The 26,490-nt window shown below is 47.5% G+C and overlaps 1 protein-coding gene across 1 annotated transcript in view; it reads left to right on the plus strand.

Moving 5' to 3' along the window:
- Positions 1-263: 263 nt before the first annotated feature.
- Positions 264-26,490, plus strand: part of CYB561 (cytochrome b561) — a 32,050-nt gene continuing 5,823 nt past the window's right edge. The window contains exons 1-5 of the mRNA XM_075350277.1: positions 264-426; positions 7,388-7,617; positions 14,978-15,076; positions 24,910-25,013; positions 25,470-25,627. Coding sequence (XP_075206392.1) covers positions 7,416-7,617; positions 14,978-15,076; positions 24,910-25,013; positions 25,470-25,627 — 563 coding nt within the window. The 5' untranslated portion in view covers positions 264-426; positions 7,388-7,415. The remainder of the gene's footprint in view (positions 427-7,387; positions 7,618-14,977; positions 15,077-24,909; positions 25,014-25,469; positions 25,628-26,490) is intronic.

Consider the following 26,490-nt stretch of genomic DNA (forward strand, 5'->3'; position numbering starts at 1 on the left):
TGATCAGGTGGCAGGTACTATACTGGTACTGATCAGGTGGCATGTACTAGACTGGTAATAACGTGGCAGGTGCTAGACTGGTATGATCAGGTGGCAGGTACTAGACTGGTAATGATCAGGTGGCATCTCCTATACTAGTAATGATCGGGTGGCAGGTACTAGACTAGAAATAATTAGGCGGCAGATACTAGACGATCAGGCCCTATGACGGTATTGTCGCTATGTGCAGTTACACCCGTGCTCAGTGCTGGAGCCGAGGATCCTCCCACCAGTGACACAGGCCGGAAATAGGAGAGACACGGGCAGCGGGACTGGTGCGGCGCCGCCTCACGGGCACGGGAGGATCGGGCTGAGCAGAGACTCCGCGGCTGCAGAGCCGGGATCCTGGGGCTACTGGGCGGACGGTACCGGAGACATAGGCTGCAGGTAGTGACATGGCTGGGGTGCGCTGTGTTATGTGTGTACTCTGTATGCGCTGTCTTGTGTGTATATGTGTGTGTCACCTCCTCCATCACTGACTTCTGCTCCAGTCTGGTACATACACTGGACACCCACAATCCTGCACCTGCTGCATCCAGTGTGTAATATATAGTGTGTCATGGATATATGCTACACAGCACTATCTAATGTACATACAATAGTATACTTCTATATAGTCATGATATCTGGTCTAATATACATAGTGCAGAATATACAGTCATTATGTGAAATGGGCAGTATTGTATATAATAGTAATATCAAATGTACTATCATGCAATATATTATATGGTCAGTATATGATGAATGTATAATATCCAATTTATGTACACAAGAGTACATATATTCATATGTAATTATAGTATTTCTATATATCATACTATATATAATGCATAATACAGTCATACAGTGTGTGTGTATATGTGTACATTTATATATGTGTGTGTGTGTGTGTGTATGTGTATATATATATATATATATATATATAAAAACACACCACTCACAAAAAGTTAGGGATATTTGGCTTTCGGGTGAGAGTTCTATAAAACAAAGTTCACTATCCAGTGATATTTTATCATGACTTTTTAGGGCATTTAAGTAGAAGCATGCAACAATGATTTCTACAAAATATATATTGACATAAAAGCCAACTATGGTGGTGGGCATATCCCCCCCCCCCCACCCCTCCAAAAAAAATGTTGGTCCCAAAACTGCATGCATTTCCTTCCCCAGCAAAGTCTATGAGATTTCAGTTTTGCTGTCCGTACATTGCAGTTTTTTTTTTTTTTTTTTAGCTGCGCTTTTGTGGTGACCACAAAGATGCAGCATGTCAATTCTTTTTACGTTTTGTCCCTGCGTTCCGGAGTACTGGCAGATCAATCCTCCACTGACTTGGGGGGGTGGGAGGTTTGATCCCTGTTATCTGGCCAGATGCTGGGGACCAGATCCAGTACAAAGGGGTAGGAGCAAGCGTTTCATACTCACCAATCTATGTTGTACAGTAAAAGAAATAAATAAAAAAATTGGCATAGGATCCCCCCATATTATAGTAATAGCACAGATAAAGCCCGACAGCTGGGGTCTGGCATTCTCAGGCTGCACCCCCCCCCCCAGCCTAAAAGATCAGCCAGCAGCCGCCTGGAATTGCCGCATCCATTAGATGCGACAGTCCTGGCACTTTACCCAGCTCTTCCCAATTGCTCTGGTGCGGTAGCAATCAGGGTAATCGGGGAGTTAATGGCAGCCCACAGCAGCCACTAAGTCCTAGATTAGTGATGGCAGACGTCTGTGAGAGACCCCATCACAAATCTGTAAGTGAAAGTAAATAAACACAAACACTGAAAAATCCTTTATTTGAAATAAAAGAAAAAAAAAATACCCTCTTTCACCACTTTATTAACCCCCCCAAACAACCCTGCAGGTCCGACATAATCCACACGAGGTCCCACGACTCTTCCACCACTGCTACATCTAAAGCTCACAGCTAGCGCTATAGAACATGACTGCCCACTGTAAGCGCCACGCAACAACTGAAGTGAGCCACTCGGTCAGCAGTGATGTCACTCAGGCTACCCGCAGCCATAGGTGGAGGACTTCAGCTGTGGCTGTAGGTAACCTGACCTCACCGCTCGGCTCATTTCAGCTGTTACGTGTAGCTCGCAGAGGGCAGTCATGTTCTATGGCGCTCGCTGTGAACTTCAGATGTAGCGTTTTTGCCGTGGGTGCGTTTTTTTGGGGGCCAAAAACGTGCAACTTTGTGGACACCACAAAGATGCAACATACGCATATAGCCTTATTTTCTGCTGAGGCATGGCATCTCACTCTTCTTGAAGAGTGTTCCTTAGGTCATTGAGGTTCTGGGGTACAGAGTTATGAGCCTCTACACGGTGACTCTGCTGATCGCGTAGGTTTTCTATACGATTCAGGTGTAGAGAAAGTGCAGGCCAATCCATTTGAGGTACCCCACTCTCTAGCAGCCATTCCCTAATGATGCGACCTTGATGAGCTGGAACATTGATGTCCATGATGATGAAATTAGACTTATGATGTTCATGCAGAGGCACAATGACTGAATTAAAGGGAACCTGTCATGAGGATTTTCCCTTATAAGATGAGGCCACCACCAGTGAGTCCTTATATACAGCATTCCTTAAAACTATATATTAGAGCCCAGGCAGCTATCTATAAAGTAAAAAAAGACCATTATTATCACCTAGGGGGCGGTCGGGTCCGATGGGTGTCGCTGGTCTCAGTCCGGTGCCTCCACTCTACCTTCCATCGCTGTCCTCCTTCATATCTCCGTGTGGATGACACGTCCTATGCCAGCCACAGATAGGCCTCCATTGCGCTTCTGCGCATGCGCACTTTGATCTGCCCTCAGCAGAGCAGAGAGAAGTGCGTGTGCGCAGGAGCACAATGGAGGGCCTCTGTGTGAATGACATAGGATGCGGCATCCACACGGAGCTGGGAAGGAGGACGGCAACCTCACAGGCTAGAGGAGGCGCCGGACTCGAGAGCAGCGTACCCTTTGGACCGCCCTACCGTTGAGTATGATAAAGGTCTTTTTTTTATGTTATACAGAGCGACTTGGACACTTGCATACAGTATTCTAGAATGCTGTATATAAGGGCTCACTGTTACTGGCCGCAAGTTATAAGGGAAAATCCTGGTGACAGGTTCCCTTTAATTATGTAATTCAAGTAGTAGGGTCTTGTCACAGTATCATTCACAAAGTGTAGGGCCGTTTGTTGGCGGCCATCATTTCTGCTCAATGTGAATCGACTTTCATCAGTTAACAGCACTGTGGCCCATTGGTCCCTCATCAAGCGTAGATGACGCCTGTGCCTTTTTGTGGTCAGGTACCGTTGCAGGTCGTGTGGCATGCAGACCACTCTTATGTAAACTGTTTCGAATGCTCTGATGTAGCACTTAAGTGTGCTTGTAGTTGCGCATTCATCATCCGGTTCTGAAGGGCATTGTTCACTATGAAGCAGTCATCAATGTGGGATGTATCCAAAGGACGTCCACTTCTATGTGACTCTTCCAGTCCATGGATTTCTCTTGAATAAAATATGGTATCACAAGCCCCTATCCTAAATACCCAGAATCCTCAAAGAATAAAATGACAGCCACCAGAAATTGTGGATTAAATAGGCCAATATGTTTATTAATGAGGTTACCCAAAAAATAATTGGAATAAATAAATACCTTACCTGGGCAACACAAGTACCCTGCAGCAAACATTGTGACAAAAATAAAAGAACGTGGAGGGTCGGCACGGATCTTAATCTGCTTTCTTCAGATTGGCATGAAACCACTTTTCCACCAGGTATTTATTCAGACTCCTTACCACCGACTTTCACTGTCCATTTAGGTAATATCTGTAAGAAAAACATCTGCCCTGCTACCAAGGGCTCAAGTTAGAACATGCTGGTGCCCATCTGACCCCTCTGAACCACCAATAAAATAGGGTTCTGAAATCTGCCCAAACTTAGAGGTTGTCCTCTACTTTAACATTGATGGCCTATCCTAATGCGGGCTTTACACGAGATGATATATCGTGCGATATGTCGTCGGGGTCACGGTTTTCGTGACGCACATCCGGCATAGCGCACAACGTCATCTCGTGTGACACCTGCGAGTGACGCAGTATCGCTCACAAATCGTGAGTCATGTACTCGTCGTTAACTTTCATAATATTGTTTATTTTCCTGGGTGCAGGTTGTTCATCGTTTCCGTGGCATCACACGTTGCTCCGTGTGACACCACGGGAACGATGAACACAGCGTACCTGCGTCCCACGGCACCCGCCGGCTTAATGGAAGGAAGGAGGTGGGCGGGATGTTTACATCCCACTCATCTCCGCCCCTCCACTTCTATTGGCCGGCTGCCGTGTGACGTCGCTGTGACGCCGAACGTCCCTCCCACTTCAGGAAGTGGATGTTCGTCGCCCACAGCGAAGTCGTCCGGAAGGTAAGTGCGTGTGACGGAGGTTAAACGAGTTTGTGCGCCACGGGCAGCGATTTGCCCGTGATGCAAAAACGACGGGGGCGGGTACGATCGATTGTGAAATCGCACGATAGATCGACTCGTGTAAAGCAGGCTTTAGTATAAGTCATCAATGTCTGATCAGCCACAACCCGGCACACCACCGATCAGCTGTTTTTGGTGCAGGCGAATGGAAATGCCCAGTTCTGGAGCTGCTTCTTCTTTCAAAAGCATTCATGGCCAGGTACTGCACATACGCCTCCCATTCACATCAATAGGAGACAGATGTGCAGTACCCGGCTGCGGACGCAGAAGAAAATGACAGCTCCGGAACTGAGCATTTCTAGTTCCTGCTGGCACTGGCAACAACTGATCGACAGGGGTGACGTGTGTCGGACCCCGGCCGGTCAGGTATTGATGACCTATCTTAAGGATAGTTCATCAGTGTTTAAATTAGTGGGCTACCTCTTTAATCCAGTAGCCAATATAAAGAAAACAGATTAGTAGCAGTCAAACTAGTATGGAAGACGCAGTAAAAATTAATAATAGCAATGGACAAACCATAGGGTATATGGGAATGTGATACCATGTGTCCACTTGGCCTAAAGCCCCAAAGGGGCCCTGCCATCATATTGCAGATGTCAAGGTATCCTTCTATCCAGCTTCCTATCACCTGCGTGCTCATATAGACGGCTGAGGAGGAGGGTCCTACTGCCAGATTCAAACATAAAACTAATTGTTCTGCATTTGCTTTGTCTGTTTTGGTTGTTATGGACTCGATAGGTCTGAACTTTTCACTATACAGGAGACTGCACCTGGGTAGAGAGACAGCTACGAGCACAACCTGTCTGCCTGGTAGACATGTGATCTGTGCTGTATGTTTACAGTATAGGTGTCCCGTGAGAAAACCCCGGATTCCTGTGACTCTCACAGTTCATTGAGGGGCTAACATTCCCTTCTGGGCCACTAGGGAATTGGGACATCTTGCACTTAGGACTCCCCTTTTTTAGTCCCAGAAGAGAGCCACTAATGATCGGCTCTAGTGTACCCGGCAAATGCTAAAAGTGTACACTTGTGGGACCCGCAGCACACACCAAAGGTGCCACTAGGATTTGCAGTTTGTTGTGGGTCCTCGTGTATTAACCCATGTAAGTGGGCAGTTGTTTTCAGCTTCCATTTTCAAGCAAATTTCATTCGTTTTTCTACAGGGAGGTAGTTCCTGGACAGGTCTAACTGGCTTCTTAAAGGGAATCTGTCAACAGGTGTTCTCCACCTAATCTGAGAGCAGTATAACATAGGGGCAGAGACCCTGATTCTAGCAATGTGTCACTTACTGGGCTGCTTAGCGTAGTTTTGATAATATCACTAATTAACCCTAGAACGCATACCTGGGGCCTCACAGGCCTGCTAGGTTACTTGTTTTCTATGGTAGATTTCTATGCTTGCGCATTCTAGGGTTAATCAGCAGTAGATTATCATTAGAGGACTACTTGACATGCTTCTAGGTAGTCCAAGCATATTCATGAGATCTGCAGCAGAGAGAACATTGATCTTATGAAAGTGACAGCAAACAGCTCAGTAAGTGACACATCGCTGGAATCAGTGTCTCTGCTTCTACCTCATGCTGCTCTCAGATGGGAGAGCAAAGACCTGGTGACAGATTCCCTTTAAGGCCGGTGGATTTTGTGCACATGTAAATGCATTTTGTTTTCTGCATCTTTCTAACATCCTTTGCCAGTCCTCCAGCGTTTCTAAGATTTTACCTTGCTGTCAGTGAATGGAAACATTTCCCTTTTCCACTAGAGGCTGAGACGTGTCCTGGTGACGCCTGCTGCACGGCTCATTTACATGGTGTCGCTTTGAGGATTGCTGTGTTGGTTTTCTTGTCCAATGCACTGATATTTTATTGTGTGCAAGTTTCAATGAAAATGAGAAGAAAATTCACTGTAAGAGCTGCATAGACGCCGAGTGCTGCCAGCTCTGGAGCCTGGTGAATGTTAGTAGCTGCCCCAGGGCGCTGCCACCTCCCGTCTGGCCTATGTCTTAATAAATGTATTAGAGAGAAGATGTAATGAGTTTATCCCACACACACGGATGGCGTTCTCAGCTGACAGACGAGTTGTCCCCTGGCTCTGTTCTACCTGCGTCATCTCCCGACACTTCTCAATTAACCTTATCAGTGCCAGAGACATTATGTATAGCTGAGTAGTAATGATATTAGTGATGTACATCGCCTGCAGTATTGGAGCAGGGCAGGTATGGACAAGGGGTGATGGCCTAATGTAGCACTGCTAGCAGCTACCCGGTACATTGCACCCACTCCACCGGCCGCCGGTCTGTGCTCTGCATCATTACTGGGATTAGCGTTATGGTACCTCTTGGGTCCCTGTGCCGCTGGTGTATTGTATGTCCACCCCAATGAAGCAGCACCTTAATCATCCCAAAATGGATAAATCCGGTGCTACGTTGTCTCTTCAGTATCTATCTTTTGGTAAATCTATCTGTTAATCCCATCTCTATCTATTAGAAATGAGCCAAAATGATTTGTGGTACCCAGTTCTGACTACTGGTTTGGTACTTTATTGCAGCCAGCCGGACTTTATTATTGTGGTCACTTGATAGATTTGTCTATCTGCCAAACACATATCAATTGATATATTAGAAATGATCAAAATGATTTGCAGTTCACTGTTCCGACATCCTCCTCGTGTCACAGGGATTAAGGTTGTGCCCAGAAGATGCTGGCCTCAAAAATGAAGTCCACCTGCAACAAAGTACCGGACCACAGGTCAGAACTGGGTAGGGCAAATCATTTTGGCTCATTTCTATTACCTGCTTCACCTGTAACACAGTTATATTACATGGAATGACTTGAGAGGTGACAGTCGTCTTTCCTGTATGATATTTCCCCTTTTATCCACAGTGGGTATTGATCTCCATTCTTCTCCATCATGGATGACTCACTTGTCCGCGAGAACATCGGCCTAATGCCGTACCTGGTGGCGGCATCTCAGATCCTTGGAGTGGCGGTGCTAGCAGTTACAGGCGCTTGGCTCTCCCAGTACAGAGGAGGGTTTTCCTGGGATGGTCCTGAGCAATTTAACGTCCACCCTCTCTGTATGGTCCTGGGAATGGTCTTCTTGTGTGGGGACGGTGAGTAGAGGAATGATCAGTGATTTTTTTTTTTTTTTTTTTTTTTTTTATTTTATTTTTTTCCTCTCCTGTTTTGTACTGTCTCTTAACATTTGGAGAGAGTCCTGTAAATACATTAATGACTTAACTGGAAAGTTCAGCTCTGAAATATGATCTGTTAATTGTTTGTGTGCCTCTTTCACCAGGAGAGATGACTTTTTAAATTAGTTACTGCTGCCCTAATAGAGAAGTAACTGTGGGTGTCTACATTTGAAGAAGGGGCATAATTTGGGGATGATCTGTAGCTGCAAATTTTTTTTATTTTTTTTTAAGATGCCCCTAATGACCCATTCACATTCCCATTTCCACAAGTAAAGACTAGAAGCAAAGGGATAAAACTGAATGGGAGGAGACACAGATTAGATATTAGAACAAACTATTTGACAGTGAAAGTGATCGAGTGGAACAGGCTGACACAAGAGGTTGTAAGTTCTCCATCAATGGAAGTCTTTAAAACGAGACTTGGAAGACATCTGTGTGGGATGATCTAGTGAATCTTGCTTTGAGCAGTGGGTTGGACCAGATGACCCTGGAGGTCCTTTCTAACGCTAACATTCTGTGAGATGTCTTGGCACAAGATCTACTCTTAAAATCAGTAAGATATAATGCAAAAAGTCTTACAAGGAACTTGTGATCCGTGCTTCATGAAAAAGGGCAACATGAATCAGAGACTGCTTTTAGGATTATAGACTTGTATCATTTACTGTGAAAGAGTGGAAAATGTCAATGAAAATATACTTTAAAGGGCATGTCACACTTTCTTTTATTTTTTTTTGTTATTAATATGGGCATGCTGGTAGCATAGAGCTGAAAGTAGCCATACCTGCATTCTACCTGGCATCTCTCTGCTGCACAGTGAAGTTGCAGTGACTCCGCCATGCCTGCACACATCAAAGTTGACTCCCCGGTGCCTGCGCACATCAAAATTGAAGACTACCCACGGAAGGGCACAGTCTTCAATTTTGATGTGCACAGGCGCCTGGTAGTCACTGTGACTTCACAGTCTGGCCGCGCACCTTTCGTCACAGGCATACTAAAGAGAAGCGGAGGAAGAATCCTTTATAATAAAGAATGGAAGCCGGCTTATCTTCCAGGCAGCACACGCCCCATAGCCCGAAAGATAGAAGATATAAATGATTTTTCCAAAATTACCCATCATCCAGGAGGCATACAGGTATGGCTGCTTTCAGCTCTATGCCACTTGTATGCCCATATTAATAACTAAAAAAAAACTCCAAAAGGGTGACAGCTTTCCTTTAATGGATAAGGTGACTAGGATAACAAATCGCAGAGGTATTTCTCTGCAGTCTTTACCTTCCTTACTCACCTAGATTGACAGGTCTCTCCTTATACATAGGGACACATGTCATTTTGGATGTGCAAGGTGGGGTGAAGGCTGCAGATACATACCTCTGTGATTTGTCACTTTAGATGAGCAAGGTGGGGCGAAGCCTGTGGGGCATACCTCTATGATTTGTCATCTCAGCCACTCTGTCTACTAATCACTATTTTAAAGTACAGTACTATGCTCAAATTTTAGGCAGGTATTGAAAATGCTCCAAAGTGAGAGCGCTTTCAAGAATAGAAGTAATAATAGTTTATTTTCATCAATTTAAAAAAAAAAAAAGAAAAATGCAAAGAAAGTAAACAGAAGATATCTAAGTAATATCACCGTCATGGATTTTCTAGGATTATAGTCAGGTATATGAATATTCAGTTATACTAGTAATGACAATCACTGTTTCATCCTACATATGAAAGTCATTTACTGACATTAAAAAAATATGTAGGAGGCTTAAAATGGGTGAGGAACAGCCAAACTTTGCTATAAAGTTGAGGTTGTGGAAGACAGTTTGATGTCACAGGTCATAGACCATGGCAAGACTAAGCGCAGCAACAAGACACAAGGTAGTTATACTGCATCAGCAGCAAGGTCTCTCCCAGGAAAAGACTTCAAAGCAGCCTGGGGTATCAAGATGTGCTGTTTTGAATAAAAGTAAAAAAATGGGCAATGTTCACGACAATTGAGTAGTGGTCACCAAGGTAACTTAGCGCAGCATATGAACCATACATAGCAGGGACACATCTATAAGATTATCCCAGCACAGGAACATTTTTTTTTTTTTTTTATAAACACATCCAATTGTCTTATCAAGGTTGGGAATTTTGGGGAAAACCACAAATAGGGTTTTTCAGGGTCACAGGGACGGATTCCAAATCGATCTGCGCAGATATAAATGAATCAGACAACCATGATCATGCTGAGACGTATTCACCGTTTGAGCAGAAACTAGCTTCTGACCCGTGTATTGAAAATCATGATTATACAATACAACATTTGACCTTGGAGCAAGAACCAGGAGTCAACATCCCACATCTCACATCTGAGCTGGTGAGAACCAGCAGATTATAAATTCTCTCAGTATATCATGAATACCTCTTTGTTCATTGTTCATTTTGGCTTCATTATCTTTGTTAACACCTTGCTGTACACACATCTTAAGCTGGGTTTACACACTGCAACATCGCAAAGGACATCGCTGTAACGTCACCGGTTTTGTGACGTAACAGCGACCTCCCTAAGTCTCTGCTAAGTCGCTGGTGAGCAGTCAAACAGGCAAACCTGGCCAACAACGCAACAGCGATCCGGACCTGCAGAGCGACCTAGCTGGTTGTTGGGGACGTTGATAAGCAGCCTTTTGAAAGGGAAGTTGCTAACAAAGTCGCTGCAAAGTCTTTCACACACTGAAACTTTCCAGCGATGCTTGCTGCACAGCGGGAAACAAAGGACCTAGGAATGGTCCTGAACGATTTGTAACGATTACAACTTCACAGCAGGGGCCGGGTCGCTGATGGGTTTCACACACTGCAACATCGCAAACAACATCGCTATTGCGTCACAAAACCGGTGACGTTACAGCGATGTCGTTTGAGATGTTGCAGTGTGTAAACCCAGCTTTAGAATCATATTATGAAGCTTCTATGTGATTGTCACACAGACACACAGATAATTATGCAACGACATTTATACATTGATTATTTACACACACAGATCATCTTATTACACCTGGATAAATGGCCTATAGCCCAGGCATACCCTCACAGAATAAATTATTATTCCAAGATCTATTGATTTTAATCAACTTAGTTCTTAAAGGGGTTTGTAAACGAACAATCTTCCGCATAGACAAGAGAATGGAGTCCTGGAAGTGATGATATATCCTCCAGAGAGCCCAGATCTCTACATCATCAAGTCTATCTGGGATCACATGAAGAGACAGAACGATTTGCCCAAGCGACATGTATAGAATATTTGTGGTTAGTTCTCAGAGTGGCTTGGAACAATCTTCCAAAGTGGTGTGTAACTGTACATGGGAGAATTGAGGCAGTTGTGAAGGGAAAGGACTGTCACACACACATAGATGTGACTTAGATTTTTCTTAGTTCCTTCACTTTGCATTTTGCTAATTGATAACAATAAATTATTAACACTGCTAATAGTAAAACTGTTCTTACTTTACTTCATTTTTTTCTCACCTGCCTTCTCTACAGTACTGAAGATTTTCTCTGAAATGCTGCAGCGATTCAGAGTAAAATAAACATGGCTGAAATGTCTGCCTCCGATTTATGCCCTTGGTTCACTCTGTATCAACTAATAGGTTCACATTAAGTGACCACAATATGGGAATACCGTTTACCAAACCACACATTGGCATGACTGCTTCTCTTCTGGAGCCAGGGCCGGCGCCAGCACCCGGCAAACCCGGTCAAATGCCGGGGCCCTGAGCTGCCGGGGGGGCCCACTCGCGGTGGCAGGAGTGGCGCACCGCTACTCAGGGGGGCCCGGTGGCCGCGCTGTCACCGCCCCCCGCCGAGGATCGCGCTTTCAATTGCATCGGCATCGCAGGTGCCGATACAATTGAGAGCAATGATGAGAGAGTGAGCGATGCGCTCTCTCTCATCATTCTCCCCGCTGTGACTGTCTGCGTTCTGACAGCTCTGCAGAGGACCGCGGTGACGTCATCACTGCGCGCCTGCTGAGAGGTCAGAGCGAGCGACAGCAATGGACGACGCGCCGAGGAGACCGGATCAGCAGGGGAACGAGGAGAAGTGAGCCGCCCCTCTACTGACACTGGGCTCCCCTGACTCACAGGCCAGCCACTACACAGCGGCACTAGTACACATAGGAGCCCGGCAGCCGCTCTGCAGAGCCGGCTGCCGGGCCCCTATGTGTAGTGCCGCTGTGTAGTGGCCGACAATGCGACTGTCAGGGGGCCGGCCTGTGAGTCAGGGGAGCCCAGTGTCAGTAGAGGGGCCCCTGACCTGGAGAGGCCCACCAGCCGTTTCTGAGCTGTAGGAGTGCTCCTGACCTGCACAGAAGACTGAATAAGCCATCCTGCAGGACCTGCGATGATATCACGCCCATGTGACTGTGTGGGAGGAGACACAGGATGCCGGGCAGAAAGCAAGAGATGCTGAATCCTGAAGGAGATTTGGACACATGATGACTGGTAATAAGAAAAGAGGGGACATGAGGGGAAAGGGGGCTGCAGGGTGCATATGAGGGCTGCAGACTGACAGAAGGATGTGAAGGGGTGCAGAGTGTTTGAGAGGGGTAAGTTGGGGTATAGGCAGGGTGAGATATGTGGGCAGGGTGTGTGATATATGGGGGTGTGTAGTGTGTGTGATCTGGGGGGTGCAGGCTGTGTGAGATGTGGGGGTGTGTAGTGTGTGTGTGATATGGGGGGTGCAGGCTGTATGGGGAGCAGGGTGTGTGAGATATGGGGGTGTAGTGTGTGTGTGTGATCTGGGGGGTGCAGGCTGTATGGGGAGCAGGGTGTGTGACATATGGGGGTGTAGTGTGTGAGATATGGGGGTGCAGGTTGTATGGGGAGCAGGGTGTGTGACATATGGGGGTCTAGTGTGTGTGATCTGGGGGGTGCAGGCTGTATGGGGAGCAGGGTGTGTGACATATGGGGGTCTAGTGTGTGTGATCTGGGGGGTGCAGGCTGTATGGGGAGCAGGGTGTGTGAGATATGGGGGCAGGGGAGTAACTACCGCGGTCGCAGAGGTCGGAAGGAGAAGAGAGCTACTTGTTTTTTTATTTTGCTGGCTGCATGACACATGGAGGCCTGGGGGTGCTGGCTGCATGATACATGGAGGTCTATGGGACTACATAATAAACATGAAGAACACCTTATACATGGAATATAGGGGTGCATTATACATGTAGGAGTATGGGGCTGCATAATACAATATGATGATTTATGGCGCTATATTATAATACATATAGGACTATGGGGGATACATTATAATATATGGAGGAATATGGAGGCTACCTTATACATGGACTATGGGTGTGCGTTATAAAACTGGAGGCCTATGTGGTGCAGTATAATATATGGAGGACTATGTGGTGCAGTATAATATATGGAGAACTATGGGGTGAATTATAATACATGGAGAACTTTGGGGAAATGCATTGTAATACATGGAGAACTATGGGGGTGCATTCTAATATATCAAGGGTTATGTGGGACCCTTTTTATTATACGGAAGGCTATGTGGGGGCCATTATAGTATTTGGAGATCTATATACAAGGGGGGACAAAGATACAAGTATGGGATGGAAATGTTTTGTCCTGAGGGAAAAAGGCTCTTTCCCTCAGCACCCAGCTTTCCCATGCTCTGCTGTACATCTCTCAGCACCCAGCTTTCCCATGCTCTGATATGGGAAAGCTGGGTGCTGAGGGAAAGATGTATAGCAGAGCATGGGGAAGCTGGGTGCTGAGTGTAAGAGCCAAGTGTCAGTGTCATTATTCCGTACCCTAAGTGTCGGTGTACGTGGAGGGGGGCCCCGGTCCAAATTTTGCACCAGGGCCCATCAAACTCTAGTTACGCCACTGAGTATTAATCACTGTATGCTACATGAGGGTGCCTAATGCTATCTGGTTCTGCACTGTGCTGTCTGGGTCTGCACTGTACTATATAGGTCTGTGTACTACATGAGGATACCTAATGCTATCTGGCTCTGCACTGTGCTATATAGGTGCTGTGTACTATATGAGGGTGCCTAATGCTATCTGGCTCTGCACTGTGGTATATAGAGACTGTATACTAAATGAGGGTGCCTAATGCTGACTCTGCAATGTACTATATAGGGGCTCTGCACTACATGAGGGTGCTTAATGCTATCTGGCTATGCACTGTGGTATATAGGGGCTATATACTACATGAGGGTGCCTAATGCTATCTGGCTCTGCACTGTGGTATTTAGGGGCTGTATACTACATGAGGGTGCCTAATGCTATATGTGTCTGCATTGTGCTATATGTGGGCTGTATACTACATGAGGGTGCCTATTGCTATCTGGGTCTCCATTGTGCTATATGGGGGCTGCATAGTGCATATGGGGGCTACATAATACTATATGGAGGACAATGGGGGCTTCATAACACAATATGGGGGCTGCAAACTACTATACCCCCAGAGTTGTATGTCCCCTCCACCCAGGTGCTGTATACCCCCTCAGAGCTGTATGTCCCCTCCACCCAGGTGCTGTATACCCCCTCAGAGCTGTATGTCCCCCCCACCCCAGAGCTGTATACCCCCAGAGCTGCATGTCACCCCCCACCTCACAGCTGTTTGTCCCCCCCACCTCAGTCACTGCCCTCCTCTAGAGCTGTATTCCCCCCATTGCTGTATACCCCTTTCCTCAGTAATATATATTCCCCCAGTAATGTGTTTGTCCCCAGCCTCTCTTGTGATGTATGTACAGCAGTGTTAGTGTTAGTATGCTCTATGTGCGGCCATGTCTGTTAGACAAGCCGGAAGGTGAGTGAGGCTGTTGCCGGCTTCCCAATATTAGAAATATATATACAGGATAAATATATGTGTGTGTGTGTGTGTGTGTGTGTGTGCGTGTATGATGTGTATCTATGTATGTCAGTGTATATGACTGTGTCTAGATTTATGTCTATTTATGTGTTTTTGTGAATTTCTCTTTAAATAAGTATGCGTACGTATGCCTGTATGTGTATGTATCTGTGCATGTCTATGTGAGGATGGGGCCCACTGAGACTTTTCGCCCAGGGCCCACAAAAACCTGGAGCCGGCCCTATCTGGAGCCTTCCGGTCTATTAGAATGATAACCTTTCCTAATGCACCTTGTCTGGCCCTTTTATTTTTCATACCCATCACTACGTATGCAGACATCATGTTGTCCCACCCTCCACACATATCCGGGCCTGATGCTGTGTGATCACAGTCAGTCTTCTACCGGATAAAATATGCTGCCTACTAACATGTTGTGTCTTCACAGCGCTGCTGGTGTTTCGGGTGTTTAGGCATGAAACCAAAAGGGCAACCAAGATCCTCCATGGCACGTTGCACATTCTGGCCCTGATCATATCTCTTGTAGGTAGGTGGCACATTCTGTGGTGGTGTACTGTATCATACATGTCTTTGTACATTTCCCACAATAAGGACTTGGCACATACCATTTTTAAAGCACCACTCCAGTGTTTTGTTTTTTTTTTTCTTTTTATTGCACTGCTGGAGTGGTGCTTTAAATGCAAGCCCTTGTCTGATACTCCCCTTCCAGCGGCTTCACTCTCTATCAACGCTGCTCCGTCGGTGTCCTGCGAAAAGTGACCTGCCAATGTGCTGGAGGTCACAAATCAATACTTCTCTATGAGAGCCTCGTTCTGGCTCTCACAGGTGCATAGAGTGCTTGTGACGTAACTCCTGACTTTGGCCAATCAGCAGTTATGGGCACTAGATGGCGCTGCGGGACAAGTGCAGCATCGGTAAATAGTGAAGACGCCAGAAGGAGTATATGACTAGGGCAGGGGGCTTAGATTTAAAGCATTACTCCAGCGCTAAAAGTAAGAATCGCCGGAGTGGAGCATTAATTTAAAGGGCTGACTTAAATCGTAGCATGTAAAGCGGCCTTATCTGACGATATGTCGTCAGGGTCACGGTTTTCGTGACGCACTTACGTCATCGTTAGCGACGTCGTTGCGTGTGACACCTAAGTGCGACTCCGAACGATCGCAAATAGGGTGAAAATTGTTGATCGTTGACACGTCGTTCAGTTTCAAAATAATGTTGGTCGTTTGGAACGCAGCAGACATATTGCTACGTTTGACACCCTGCCAACAACGAACAACATCCACACGACCGCCTTGGTCAAACAATATATCGCTTAACGATGTAGCGTCGTTTGTGGGATGTGTACGTGTGACCGCTACTAAACGACCTATGTGCGATCCCGGCAAATCGTAACAACGATCTGGGCGTGTCACATCGCTAACGAGATCGTTGTGTGTGTAAAGCTGCCTTTATGCTTTGAAATCACCTTCACTGTTAAATGTTCCTGGTGTTTTGAGACAACTTGTTTCCATTTCATAGACCATTGGTGTATTAAAAAAATTGTGTTGTCTCATTCCTAAAAAATCACTCCTAAAAGTGCCAGCCACAAGATATATCTCTCTCCGCTCCTGCTCTCCTGTCTGTTAAACTGTATACAGTCATAACAGGTGGGTTTTCAGGAAGGGGTAGTCAAGTCATGAGATAATGGTAGGCACAATGCATGCAGGGAAGTGGAGCAAGGTAAGTTTCAGCACCTATAATGCTGGCAGAATGCTGATCAACAGAAACTGCCCACTCAAGAAAAAAAAAAGAGAATTGATGGCAAGTTACACAGAAAGGGAATTGAGAGACATTAGACTGGTGTGTGTGTGCGCACCAAAAGCAGTTTTACCTTGTTGTGAGGGTTGAGAGCAGCAAGACCATGCTTTTCATTGGGTTTTATGTCTCCACCTTAACACAGTCCAGTAGTTCTGGACATCACAAAGGAGAACGCCCCCGTATTGTGTCAGTCGCCTCTACACATTATTTATGTGTCCACACATACAGGACTCTTATGTTTGTCGCCTCTGGTGCTATTCTGACCTTTCCATAACAAATTGATCTAATTTACAGACTCTAATTGTTGCAGAGCAGATGTGTTTCTCCATATACTGGGGGGTGGACAGATCGTGATAGATAGATTACAGTAGACCTCTAATTATTAACTTTCTTCCACTGGGGAACGCAGCAGTAATGATGCTTTTTGTCAGCACACTTATTTAAGCTATTGATTTGTATCAGAGCCATGGAGCTTTATTGGTGCCCTTCTGGTATTAGAGGGAGACAGAGTCGTAGTGATTTGTAGGTTACAAAATTGGTAACAAGACCTTAATGCAGTATCTATTTTTTACATAAATCGGTCCAATCATTCATTGCAGAAATATTTCTTAGTGTGAATGTACAGCAATTAGAGCTTTACTTTGTGATACATAGCTCCAGATCACCTCAATAGACAGGCTGCAAAGCCACCAGCTGCCACTAGAGGGAGAGTCAGTGCTCACTGCATACTGTCTGTTCATTGAACTCAGTGGAATAACAGTATGCAGTTAGCTCCCCCCAGTGGCAGCTGCAGGGAGCCTGAAGGTTGCCATTAAACTCTGTCAATGCTGGGATTTGGAGCTCTGTAGTAGAAAAATAGAGTTCTGATTGCAATATAAGTGAATCAAAGGGAATCTTTCTCCCCCAGAAACGCTCTTTACCTCCATATCTTGTTTATCTTGTTTATCTACAGATAATTAGCGTTTAAGTGATGTCTTCCTGCCTTATTGGATCAGCAGCCACAAGGAGAAAAAGAAGTTAAATTCTCCATGCAGCCATCAATACCGTGGTGCAGAGAGCTGTCACCACTCACTACACATTCACTTACTGACGCATTGATTGACAGCCTTTTCAACAGTGTAAGGCTATGTGCCCACACTGCGGAAAATGCGCGGATTTTGCCGCGGATTTTTCGCGGAAAAGCCGCGGATTTTCCAGAAATCTGCAGCACAGCTGCTCCCCAGTCATTTCTATGGCATTTGGGAAATGCTGTGCCCACGGTGCAGATTTTTCCGCAGCGGAAATCGTGCGGATTTTCGTGCGGAAAAATCTGCAGCATGTCCATTATTGTTGCGGATTTTTGTGCGGATTTTGCCTATTTAATTGAATAAAAAAAAAAAAAACGCAAAATCCGCGTCAAATCCGCACAAAATCCACACCTATGAAAAGTTGTGGATTCCGTGGGAAAGCTGCGGATTTTGATGCAGAAAAATCCGCAGATACAGAGTCCCGTGGGCTCATTCAAGCGTTTGTGAAAATGCTGCAGGTCTCGTGACCTGAACTCAGCTGACTCGTGTGTGTGTGTGTGTGTGTGTGTATTTACACACACACACACACACGTACGTCATGGCCGAAAAGTGTTGGTACCCTTGAAGAATAGGAAGTATTTCTCCAAGAAAATTATTGCACTTACACTTTTGAGTATTGTAAAACCTCAAAGAAAAATGGGCAAACTGGATATAATCTCACACAAATCCCCAAAAATGGACAAGACAAAATTGTTGGCACCTTCAACTTAATATTTGGTTGTACATCGGATTTCAGGTGTGATTTTCATATTGCCCACACCTCTTATTTGCCACAGGTGAGTTTGAACGAGCATCACATGCGTGAAATAATTGTTCACCCACAATTTTGGAAAGGTGCCAACATTTTTGTCCTGTCCATTTTGGGGGTTTTGTGTGAAATAATGTCCAATTTGCCTTGTTTTCCTCTTGTTTTTTTTTTGTTTTCTTTGTCGCTCCATTGGGAGACCCAGACAATTGGGTGTATAGCTTCTGCCTCCGGAGGCCACACAAAGTATTACACTTAAAAGTGTAAACCCCTCCCCTCTGCCTATACACCCCCCCGTGCATCACGGGCTCCTCAGTTTTTATGCTTTGTGTTGAAGGAGGCACACATGCACGCAAGCTCCACATTTTAGTCAGCAGCAGCTGCTGACTATATCGGATGGAAGAAAAGAGGGCCCATAACAGGGCCCCCGGCATGCTCCCTTCTCACCCCACTCTGGTCGGCGGTGCTGTTAAGGTTGAGGTACCCATTGCGGGTACAAAGGCTGGAGCCACATGCTGTTTTCCTTCCCCATCCCTTAGGGGCTCTGGGTGAAGTGGGATCCTAACCGGTCACCATGCATGGGACCGTGCTCCCTCCGCAGCCCCTGGGGGAATCTGCTGGACAGGAGACCGGGTATCGTCAGGGACAGGCCCTGCTCCTCTGAGGTACTCTGTGTCCCCTTGGGGACGGCGCATAGAGCGCCTGTGTAACGGACGCTGCAGCACCTGCCGGGTGTTTTGCGTCGCCGGGACTACCGCGCCGACCGCGCTCGTTTGCCGGCCGCGCTAATAAATTTAGTCCCCGGCTTTTGCGGCCTAGTACCGCAAACTCCCGCCCCCGGGCCTGCCAGTCAGGGGTGAGGGCGGGACGCTAGACTGCATGTCAGCGGTGAGGGCTGGAGCATACTGAGGTATCCTCCTCCCCCCTCACTGAGCACTGCGAGGCACCAGATTCCCGCACTTTCTGAGGCACGCCCACGGCTCCCTCCTCCTCTCAGAACGCTGGCAGCCATTCCTATCAGCACTTCTGACACTGGAGAACTTCAGAGGGGAGACAACACCGAGCTCCACAGCTCTGGGAGGCCCAGGCAGGGAATCTGGTGGTCACACAACCGCTGAGGGCGGTCGGTAAGCCGCACCTGTTACTAGGTGCTGGCCCCCCTGGGTGCCGAAGTGTATATTTATATGCTTATATTGTATACATTTACTCTGTACGGCCGCACTATTTGCTTTTGGCTATATACCCTCACTGATTGCTCTAAGAGGAGACAACAGCATGTCGTCCGCAAAAAGCAAGGGTGCCAAGGCACAGGCTTATTTTGCAACCTGTACCTCATGTGCGGCTATGCTACCTGCAGGTTCCACCTACCCTCATTGTGTGCAATGCTCGGCCCCTGTGACACTCACTCAGCCGGAGCCTCAGCCACTGGTGGGACCCTCGGCCCCGGTGGAACCACCTGCTGCCACTGTCCAGGTGACAGGGACAGAGTTTGCAGTATTCGCTGACAAACTTTCTGAGTCTATGGATAGATGGTCTGCTAAGATACTAGAAGCTTTGCAGTCCAGACCGGTAACACAGGCCCCGGGCACTGTTGACTCATTGCCCCCAGGCCCCCCTCGGTCGGAGCAGCAAAGTGCTCCTGGGGCGACTCATAGGTCCCACGGTGAGGACTCCGACACGGACCGCAGTCCCAGACCGGCTAAGCGGGCTCGCTGGGAGCTTCCCTCGACTTCATCACACTGCTCAGGGTCTCAGCATGAGGACTCTCTGGAGGATGAAGCGGAGGTGGCAGATCAGGGCTCTGATCCTGACGCCGCTCTCAACCTTGATACACCTGAAGGGGACGCCATAGTAAACGACCTTATAGCGTCCATCAATCAGGTGTTAGAACTTTCTCCTCCAACTCTTCCGATTGAGGAGTCAGCGTCTCAGCAGGAGAAATTCCAATTTAGGTTTCCCAAACGTACACGGAGTGCGTTTCTTGATCACTCCAACTTCAGAGATACAGTCCAGAAACACCGAGCTTTTCCGGATAAGCGCTTTACTACGCGCCTTAATGACACACGTTATCCCTTCTCCCCTGACGTAGTCAAGGGTTGGGCTCAGTGTCCCAAGGTGGATCCTCCAGTCTCCAGACTGGCGGCTAGATCCATAGTTGCAGTGGCAGATGGTGCATCACTCAAGGATGCCACTGACAGGCAGATAGAGCTCCTGATGAAATCCATCTATGAAGCTATAGGCGCGTCTTTTGCTCCGGCATTCGCAGCCGTATGGGCACTCCAAGCTATCTCAGCTGGTCAGTCTGAGATTAATGCAGTCACACGTGCCTCTACTCCGCAGGTTGTGTCTTTAACCTCTCAGGCGTCGGCTTTTGCGTCCTACGCCATGAATGCTGTCCTGGACTCTGCGAGCCGTACGGCGGTAGCATCCGCCAATTCAGTGGCAGTCCGCAGGGCCATGTGGCTACGTGAATGGAAGGCAGACTCTGCTTCCAAAAAGTTCTTAACCGGTTTGCCATTTTCTGGCGACCGCCTGTTTCGCGAGCAATTGGATGAAATCATTAAACAATCCAAGGGAAAGGACTCGTCCTTACCCCAGTCCAAACCAAACAGACCTCAACAACGGAAGGTACAATCGAGGTTTCGGTCCTTTCGGCCCTCAGCCAGGTCTCAATTCTCCTCGTCCAACAGGCCACAGAAGGGTCAGAGGAACTCTGATTCATGGCGGTCTAAGTCACGTCCTAAAAAGACCGCCGGAGGAACCGCTCCCAAAGCGGCCTCCTCATGACTTTCGGCCTCCCCAAACCGCATCCTCGGTTGGTGGCAGGCTCTCCCGCTTTTGCGACGCCTGGTTGCCACATGTCCAAGACCGATGGGTGAGAGACATTCTGTCTCACGGTTACAGGATAGAGTTCAGCTCTCGTCCTCCGACTCGTTTCTTCAGAACATCTCCGCCCCCCGAGCGAGCCGATGCTCTTCTTCAGGCGGTGAGCACTCTGAAGGCAGAAGGAGTGGTGATCCCTGTTCCCCTTCAGCAATGGGGTCATGGTTTTTACTCCAACTTGTTTGTGGTGCCAAAAAAAGGACGGATCTTTCCGTCCCGTTCTGGACCTCAAACTGCTCAACAGACACGTGAAAACCAGGCGATTCCGGATGGAATCTCTCCGCTCCGTCATCGCCTCGATGTCCCAAGGAGACTTCCTAGCATCAATCGACATCAGGGATGCTTATCTCCACGTGCCGATTGCACCAGAGCATCAGCGCTTCCTGCGTTTCGCCATCGGGGACGAACACCTTCAGTTCGTGGCACTGCCTTTCGGCCTGGCGACAGCCCCACGGGTCTTCACCAAGGTCATGGCAACAGTGGTAGCAGTCCTACACTCTCAGGGACACTCGGTGATCCCTTACTTAGACGATCTTCTTGTCAAGGCCCCCTCTCGGGTGGCATGCCAACACAGCCTGAACATTGCTCTGGAGACTCTCCAGAGATTCGGGTGGATCATCAATTTCCCAAAGTCAAAATTGACACCGACCCAATCGCTGACATATCTCGGCATGGAGTTTCATACTCTCTCAGCGATAGTGAAACTTCCGCTGGACAAACAGCGTTCACTACAGACAGGGGTGCAATCTCTCCTTCGAGCCCAGTCGCACCCCTTGAGGCGCCTCATGCACTTCCTAGGGAAGATGGTAGCAGCAATGGAGGCAGTTCCATTTGGGCAGTTTCATCGGCGTCCACTTCAATGGGACATTCTCCGCAAATGGGACAGGAAGTCGACGTCCCTCGACAGGAACGTCTCCCTTTCTCGGGCAGCCAAGGCCTCCCTTCAGTGGTGGCTTCTTCCCACTTCTTTGTCGAAGGGGAAATCCTTCCTGCCCCCATCCTGGGCTGTGGTCACGACGGACGCGAGTCTGTCAGGGTGGGGAGCGGTCTTCCTCCACCACAGGGCTCAGGGTACCTGGACTCAGCCAGAGTCCTCCCTTCAGATCAATGTTCTGGAGATAAGGGCAGTGTATCTAGCCCTAAAGGCGTTCCAGCCGTGGCTGGAAGGCAGGCAGATCCGAATTCAGTCGGACAACGCCACGGCGGTGGCATACATCAACCACCAAGGCGGCACACGCAGTCGGCAAGCCTTCCAGGAAGTTCGGCGGATTCTGCTGTGGGTGGAAGCCACAGCCTCCACCATCTCCGCATTTATCATCCCGGGCGTAGAAAACTGGGAAGCAGACTTTCTCAGTCGCCAGGGCATGGACGCAGGGGAATGGTCTCTTCACCCGGACGTGTTTCAAGAGATCTGTTGCCGCTGGGGGAAGCCGGACGTCGACCTAATGGCGTCCCGGCACAACAACAAGGTCCCGGCATTCATGGCACGGTCTCAAGATCACAGAGCTCTGGCGGCAGACGCATTAGTTCAGGATTGGTCGCAGTTTCGACTGCCTTATGTATTTCCTCCTCTGGCAATGCTGCCCAGAGTGTTACGCAAGATCAGGTCCGACTGCCGCCGCGCCATCCTCATCGCCCCAGACTGGCCGAGGAGGTCGTGGTACCCGGATCTGTGGCATCTCACGGTGGGCCAACCGTGGGCACTACCAGACCGACCAGACTTGCTGTCTCAAGGGCCATTTTTCCATCTGAATTCTGCGGCCCTCAACCTGACTGTGTGGCCATTGAGTCCTGGATCCTAGCGTCTTCAGGGTTATCTCAAGAGGTCATTGCCACTATGAGACAGGCCAGGAAACCAACGTCCGCCAAGATCTACCACAGGACGTGGAGGATCTTCTTATCCTGGTGCTCTGATCAGGGTTTTACTCCCTGGCCATTTGCCTTGCCCACTTTTCTCTCCTTCCTTCAATCCGGAATGGAAAAGGGTTTGTCTCTCGGCTCCCTTAAGGGACAAGTCTCGGCGCTCTCTGTGTTTTTTCAAAAGCGTCTAGCCAGGCTTCCACAGGTACGCACGTTCCTGCAGGGGGTTTGCCACATAGTCCCTCCTTACAAGCGTCCGCTAGAACCCTGGGATCTGAACAGGGTGCTAACGGCTCTTCAGAAACCACCTTTCGAGCCAATGAGGGATATTTCTCTTTCACGCCTTTCGCAGAAGGTGGTCTTCCTAGTGGCAGTCACATCACTTCGGAGAGTGTCTGAGCTAGCTGCTCTGTCATGCAAAGCCCCCTTCCTGGTGTTTCACCAGGACAAGGTGGTTCTGCGTCCGGTTCCGGAATTTCTCCCTAAGATGGTATCCCCTTTTCATCTCAATCAGGATATCTCCTTACCTTCTTTTTGCCCTCATCCAGTTCACCAATGTGAAAAGGATTTGCACTTGTTAGATCTTGTGAGAGCACTCAGACTCTACATTTCTCGTACGGCGCCCCTGCGCCGCTCGGATGCGCTCTTTGTCCTTGTCGCTGGCCAGCGTAAAGGGTCGCAGGCTTCCAAGTCAACCTTGGCTCGGTGGATCAAGGAACCAATTCTTGAAGCCTACCGTTCTTCTGGGCTTCCGGTTCCTTCAGGGCTGAAAGCCCATTCTACCAGAGCCGTGGGTGCGTCCTGGGCATTGCGGCACCAGGCTACGGCTCAGCAGGTGTGTCAGGCGGCTACCTGGTCGAGTCTGCACACTTTCACGAAACACTATCAGGTGCATACCTACGCTTCGGCAGATGCCAGCCTAGGTAGGCGAGTCCTTCAGGCGGCGGTTGCCCACCTGTAGGAAGGGGCCGTTTTACGGCTCTTTTACCGAGGTATTCTTTTACCCACCCAGGGACTGCTTTTGGACGTCCCAATTGTCTGGGTCTCCCAATGGAGCGACAAAGAAGAAGGGAATTTTGTTTACTTACCGTAAATTCCTTTTCTTCTAGCTCCTATTGGGAGACCCAGCACCCGCCCCTGTTCGCTTCGGGCTGTTGTTCTTTTGTGTACACATGTTGCTCATGTTGAATTGTTCTTGGTTCATGGTTTTCAGTTCTCCGAACATCCTTCGGATTGAATTTACCTTAGACCAATTTATAAGTTTCCTCCTTCCTGCTTTTGCACCAAAACTGAGGAGCCCGTGATGCACGGGGGGGTGTATAGGCAGAGGGGAGGGGTTTACACTTTTAAGTGTAATACTTTGTGTGGCCTCCGGAGGCAGAAGCTATACACCCAATTGTCTGGGTCTCCCAATAGGAGCTAGAAGAAACGGAATTTACGGTAAGTAAACAAAATTCCCTTCTTTCTTAACACACAAAGGAAATAAACAAACATGTGCATAACAAAACGTGTAATTGTAATAATTTTCTTTGAGATATACTTTACTTTTCTAGAACAATTTCAAGGGTGCCAACACATTTGGCCACGGCTGATCAATTTTCACGGACATCTGTATGAGCCCAAAGTGTGCAGAGCAGGCTATCAATCACTGTCGGGGAGTTATTGCAACCTCAGTGAATATGGCTCCTACCTGCACCGCCGCGATGACTGGAAGCCAGCTACATGACTACATTTTTTTTCCTGTAGCTCCCACTCTAGTAAAGCAGCCAAACATGATTTAAATGGTATTTACTTCAGAACAACACTATATCTGCAGATAAATGGCTCTTCTGGAGGTGACCGGTTCCTTTTAAAAAATGGATCAGCAGTAAATATTGCAACCCTAAAATGATATGATAATCAAACACAAGTCCATTGTCAAAACTGTCCTCATTTTTGTGCTGCTGTGTTCGGGTGAGCCAACCAGTAGATTGGTTATATAGTAAGATGGTTTATGTCTGTACACAGGAATCATCGCTGTTTTCCAGTTCCACAAGAAGAAGAACATCCCTGACATGTACAGTCTGCACAGCTGGCTGGGCATTACCACATTCTCGCTCTACATCCTGCAGGTGAGATGCGGCGTGTCCTCCTGAGCCTTCCTGGAATTTTGGAGTATGTGTAGAAGTGAAGATGGGGTAACCGTATATGCCCAGCTATAGCTAGGCTTTCTTTCACACTGGGCAGAGGTTCTTCACTAGCCAAGGCAAAGTGGTGGGTTGGCGCCTCTTTACCAGAGCTTAGTTACCAGGGCACATGCCACCCCCCCACAGTTATACCTCCATTTAAGATCACTAAATCTGCTCAGCTCCTCTCCTACATGGTCATCTCTGTGCAGATTTTTTGTGTTCTTAGTTTTCTCTTTGACTTATGACTACATTGGCTCCGATCGTTGTCACATGTACGTGTGAGATAAAGGTCACCGCTGCTCTCCTGTTTCCAGTATAGCATCAGTTGGTCTTTCATGACCTATTCCATGGCTGGCGATCTGTAAACCTTCTGTAAAATGCTTTGTTAACTCTTTACAGTGGATCCTCGGCTTCATTATGTTCTTTCTGCCTGGCGTGGGTTTTGCATTAAGGAGTCGCTTTAAGCCGTTTCATGTGTTCTTGGGTTTAAGTCTCCTGGTGAGCACCATCGCCACATGCCTTCTGGGCCTCACCGAAAAGATGCTGTTCGCATTGCCGTGAGTATCTGTGGTATAACGCCACACTACCCATCATCTAAGCGGCCACACACTGTATATGTAACCCTAGTATGGTCATGACTTGCTTCTCTTTTAGCCCCTATAATGTTCAGACTCAAAAGGACTTGGACTAGTTCAAGAGCAGACAAATATCCCCCATTTTTGACTAAGCGTAATGTATTTTCTTTATTTTTTACGTTTTTGTTATATGACCATCAACATAAAATTTAGGGGTGTTTTTTTTTTTTTTTTCCCCTCCTTTCCATAACCACATTTATAAATCATTTTTTTTTTTTTTTTTTATTTCACACATCGTGACCCTTTTATAGGCTCATAAAAGACATTTGGGGGCATTATAACATTTAGATCACAGCAGAGAAAGTGCTTTCTAATCTCAGCCACTGTAATAAATCATTTCCGCCTTCTCTGTGGGGAGTCCGGCTGTATCTGACAGCCAGCTCCTTGCTCCTGTAGTTGCTTACTGTACGGTAACTTTTCAAACATCACTGCAGAGTAATATGACTGGACGTTTTAAGTCTACAGGTGGTCTAATAGTAGCTAATGAGTGTCCTTTTTTTTTTTTTTTCTTTGTTAAAAGCCATAAGATGTTGTTTTTGTGTTTCTTTTAATTTGCAGGATGACGAGCGCCGACATTAGGTTAGCAAGGTTCATTACCTGCGGTGATGAAATCCTGCATTCCTGACGTCAGCGCTAGTCACTGACTTCCATGTGCGCAGCGTTCTCACATAGTCTTGTGAGCGGCTCAAAGACTGTGACTAGCGGTGACCTCACGGGCTCACTGGATACTTCGCTTGTGAACGCAGTGGACAATGGAAGTCAGTGATGAGCACTGACATGAGGAG

This window comes from Anomaloglossus baeobatrachus, chromosome 5 (genome assembly GCF_048569485.1).
Source record: "Anomaloglossus baeobatrachus isolate aAnoBae1 chromosome 5, aAnoBae1.hap1, whole genome shotgun sequence".
Taxonomy (NCBI): Eukaryota; Metazoa; Chordata; class Amphibia; order Anura; family Aromobatidae; genus Anomaloglossus; species Anomaloglossus baeobatrachus.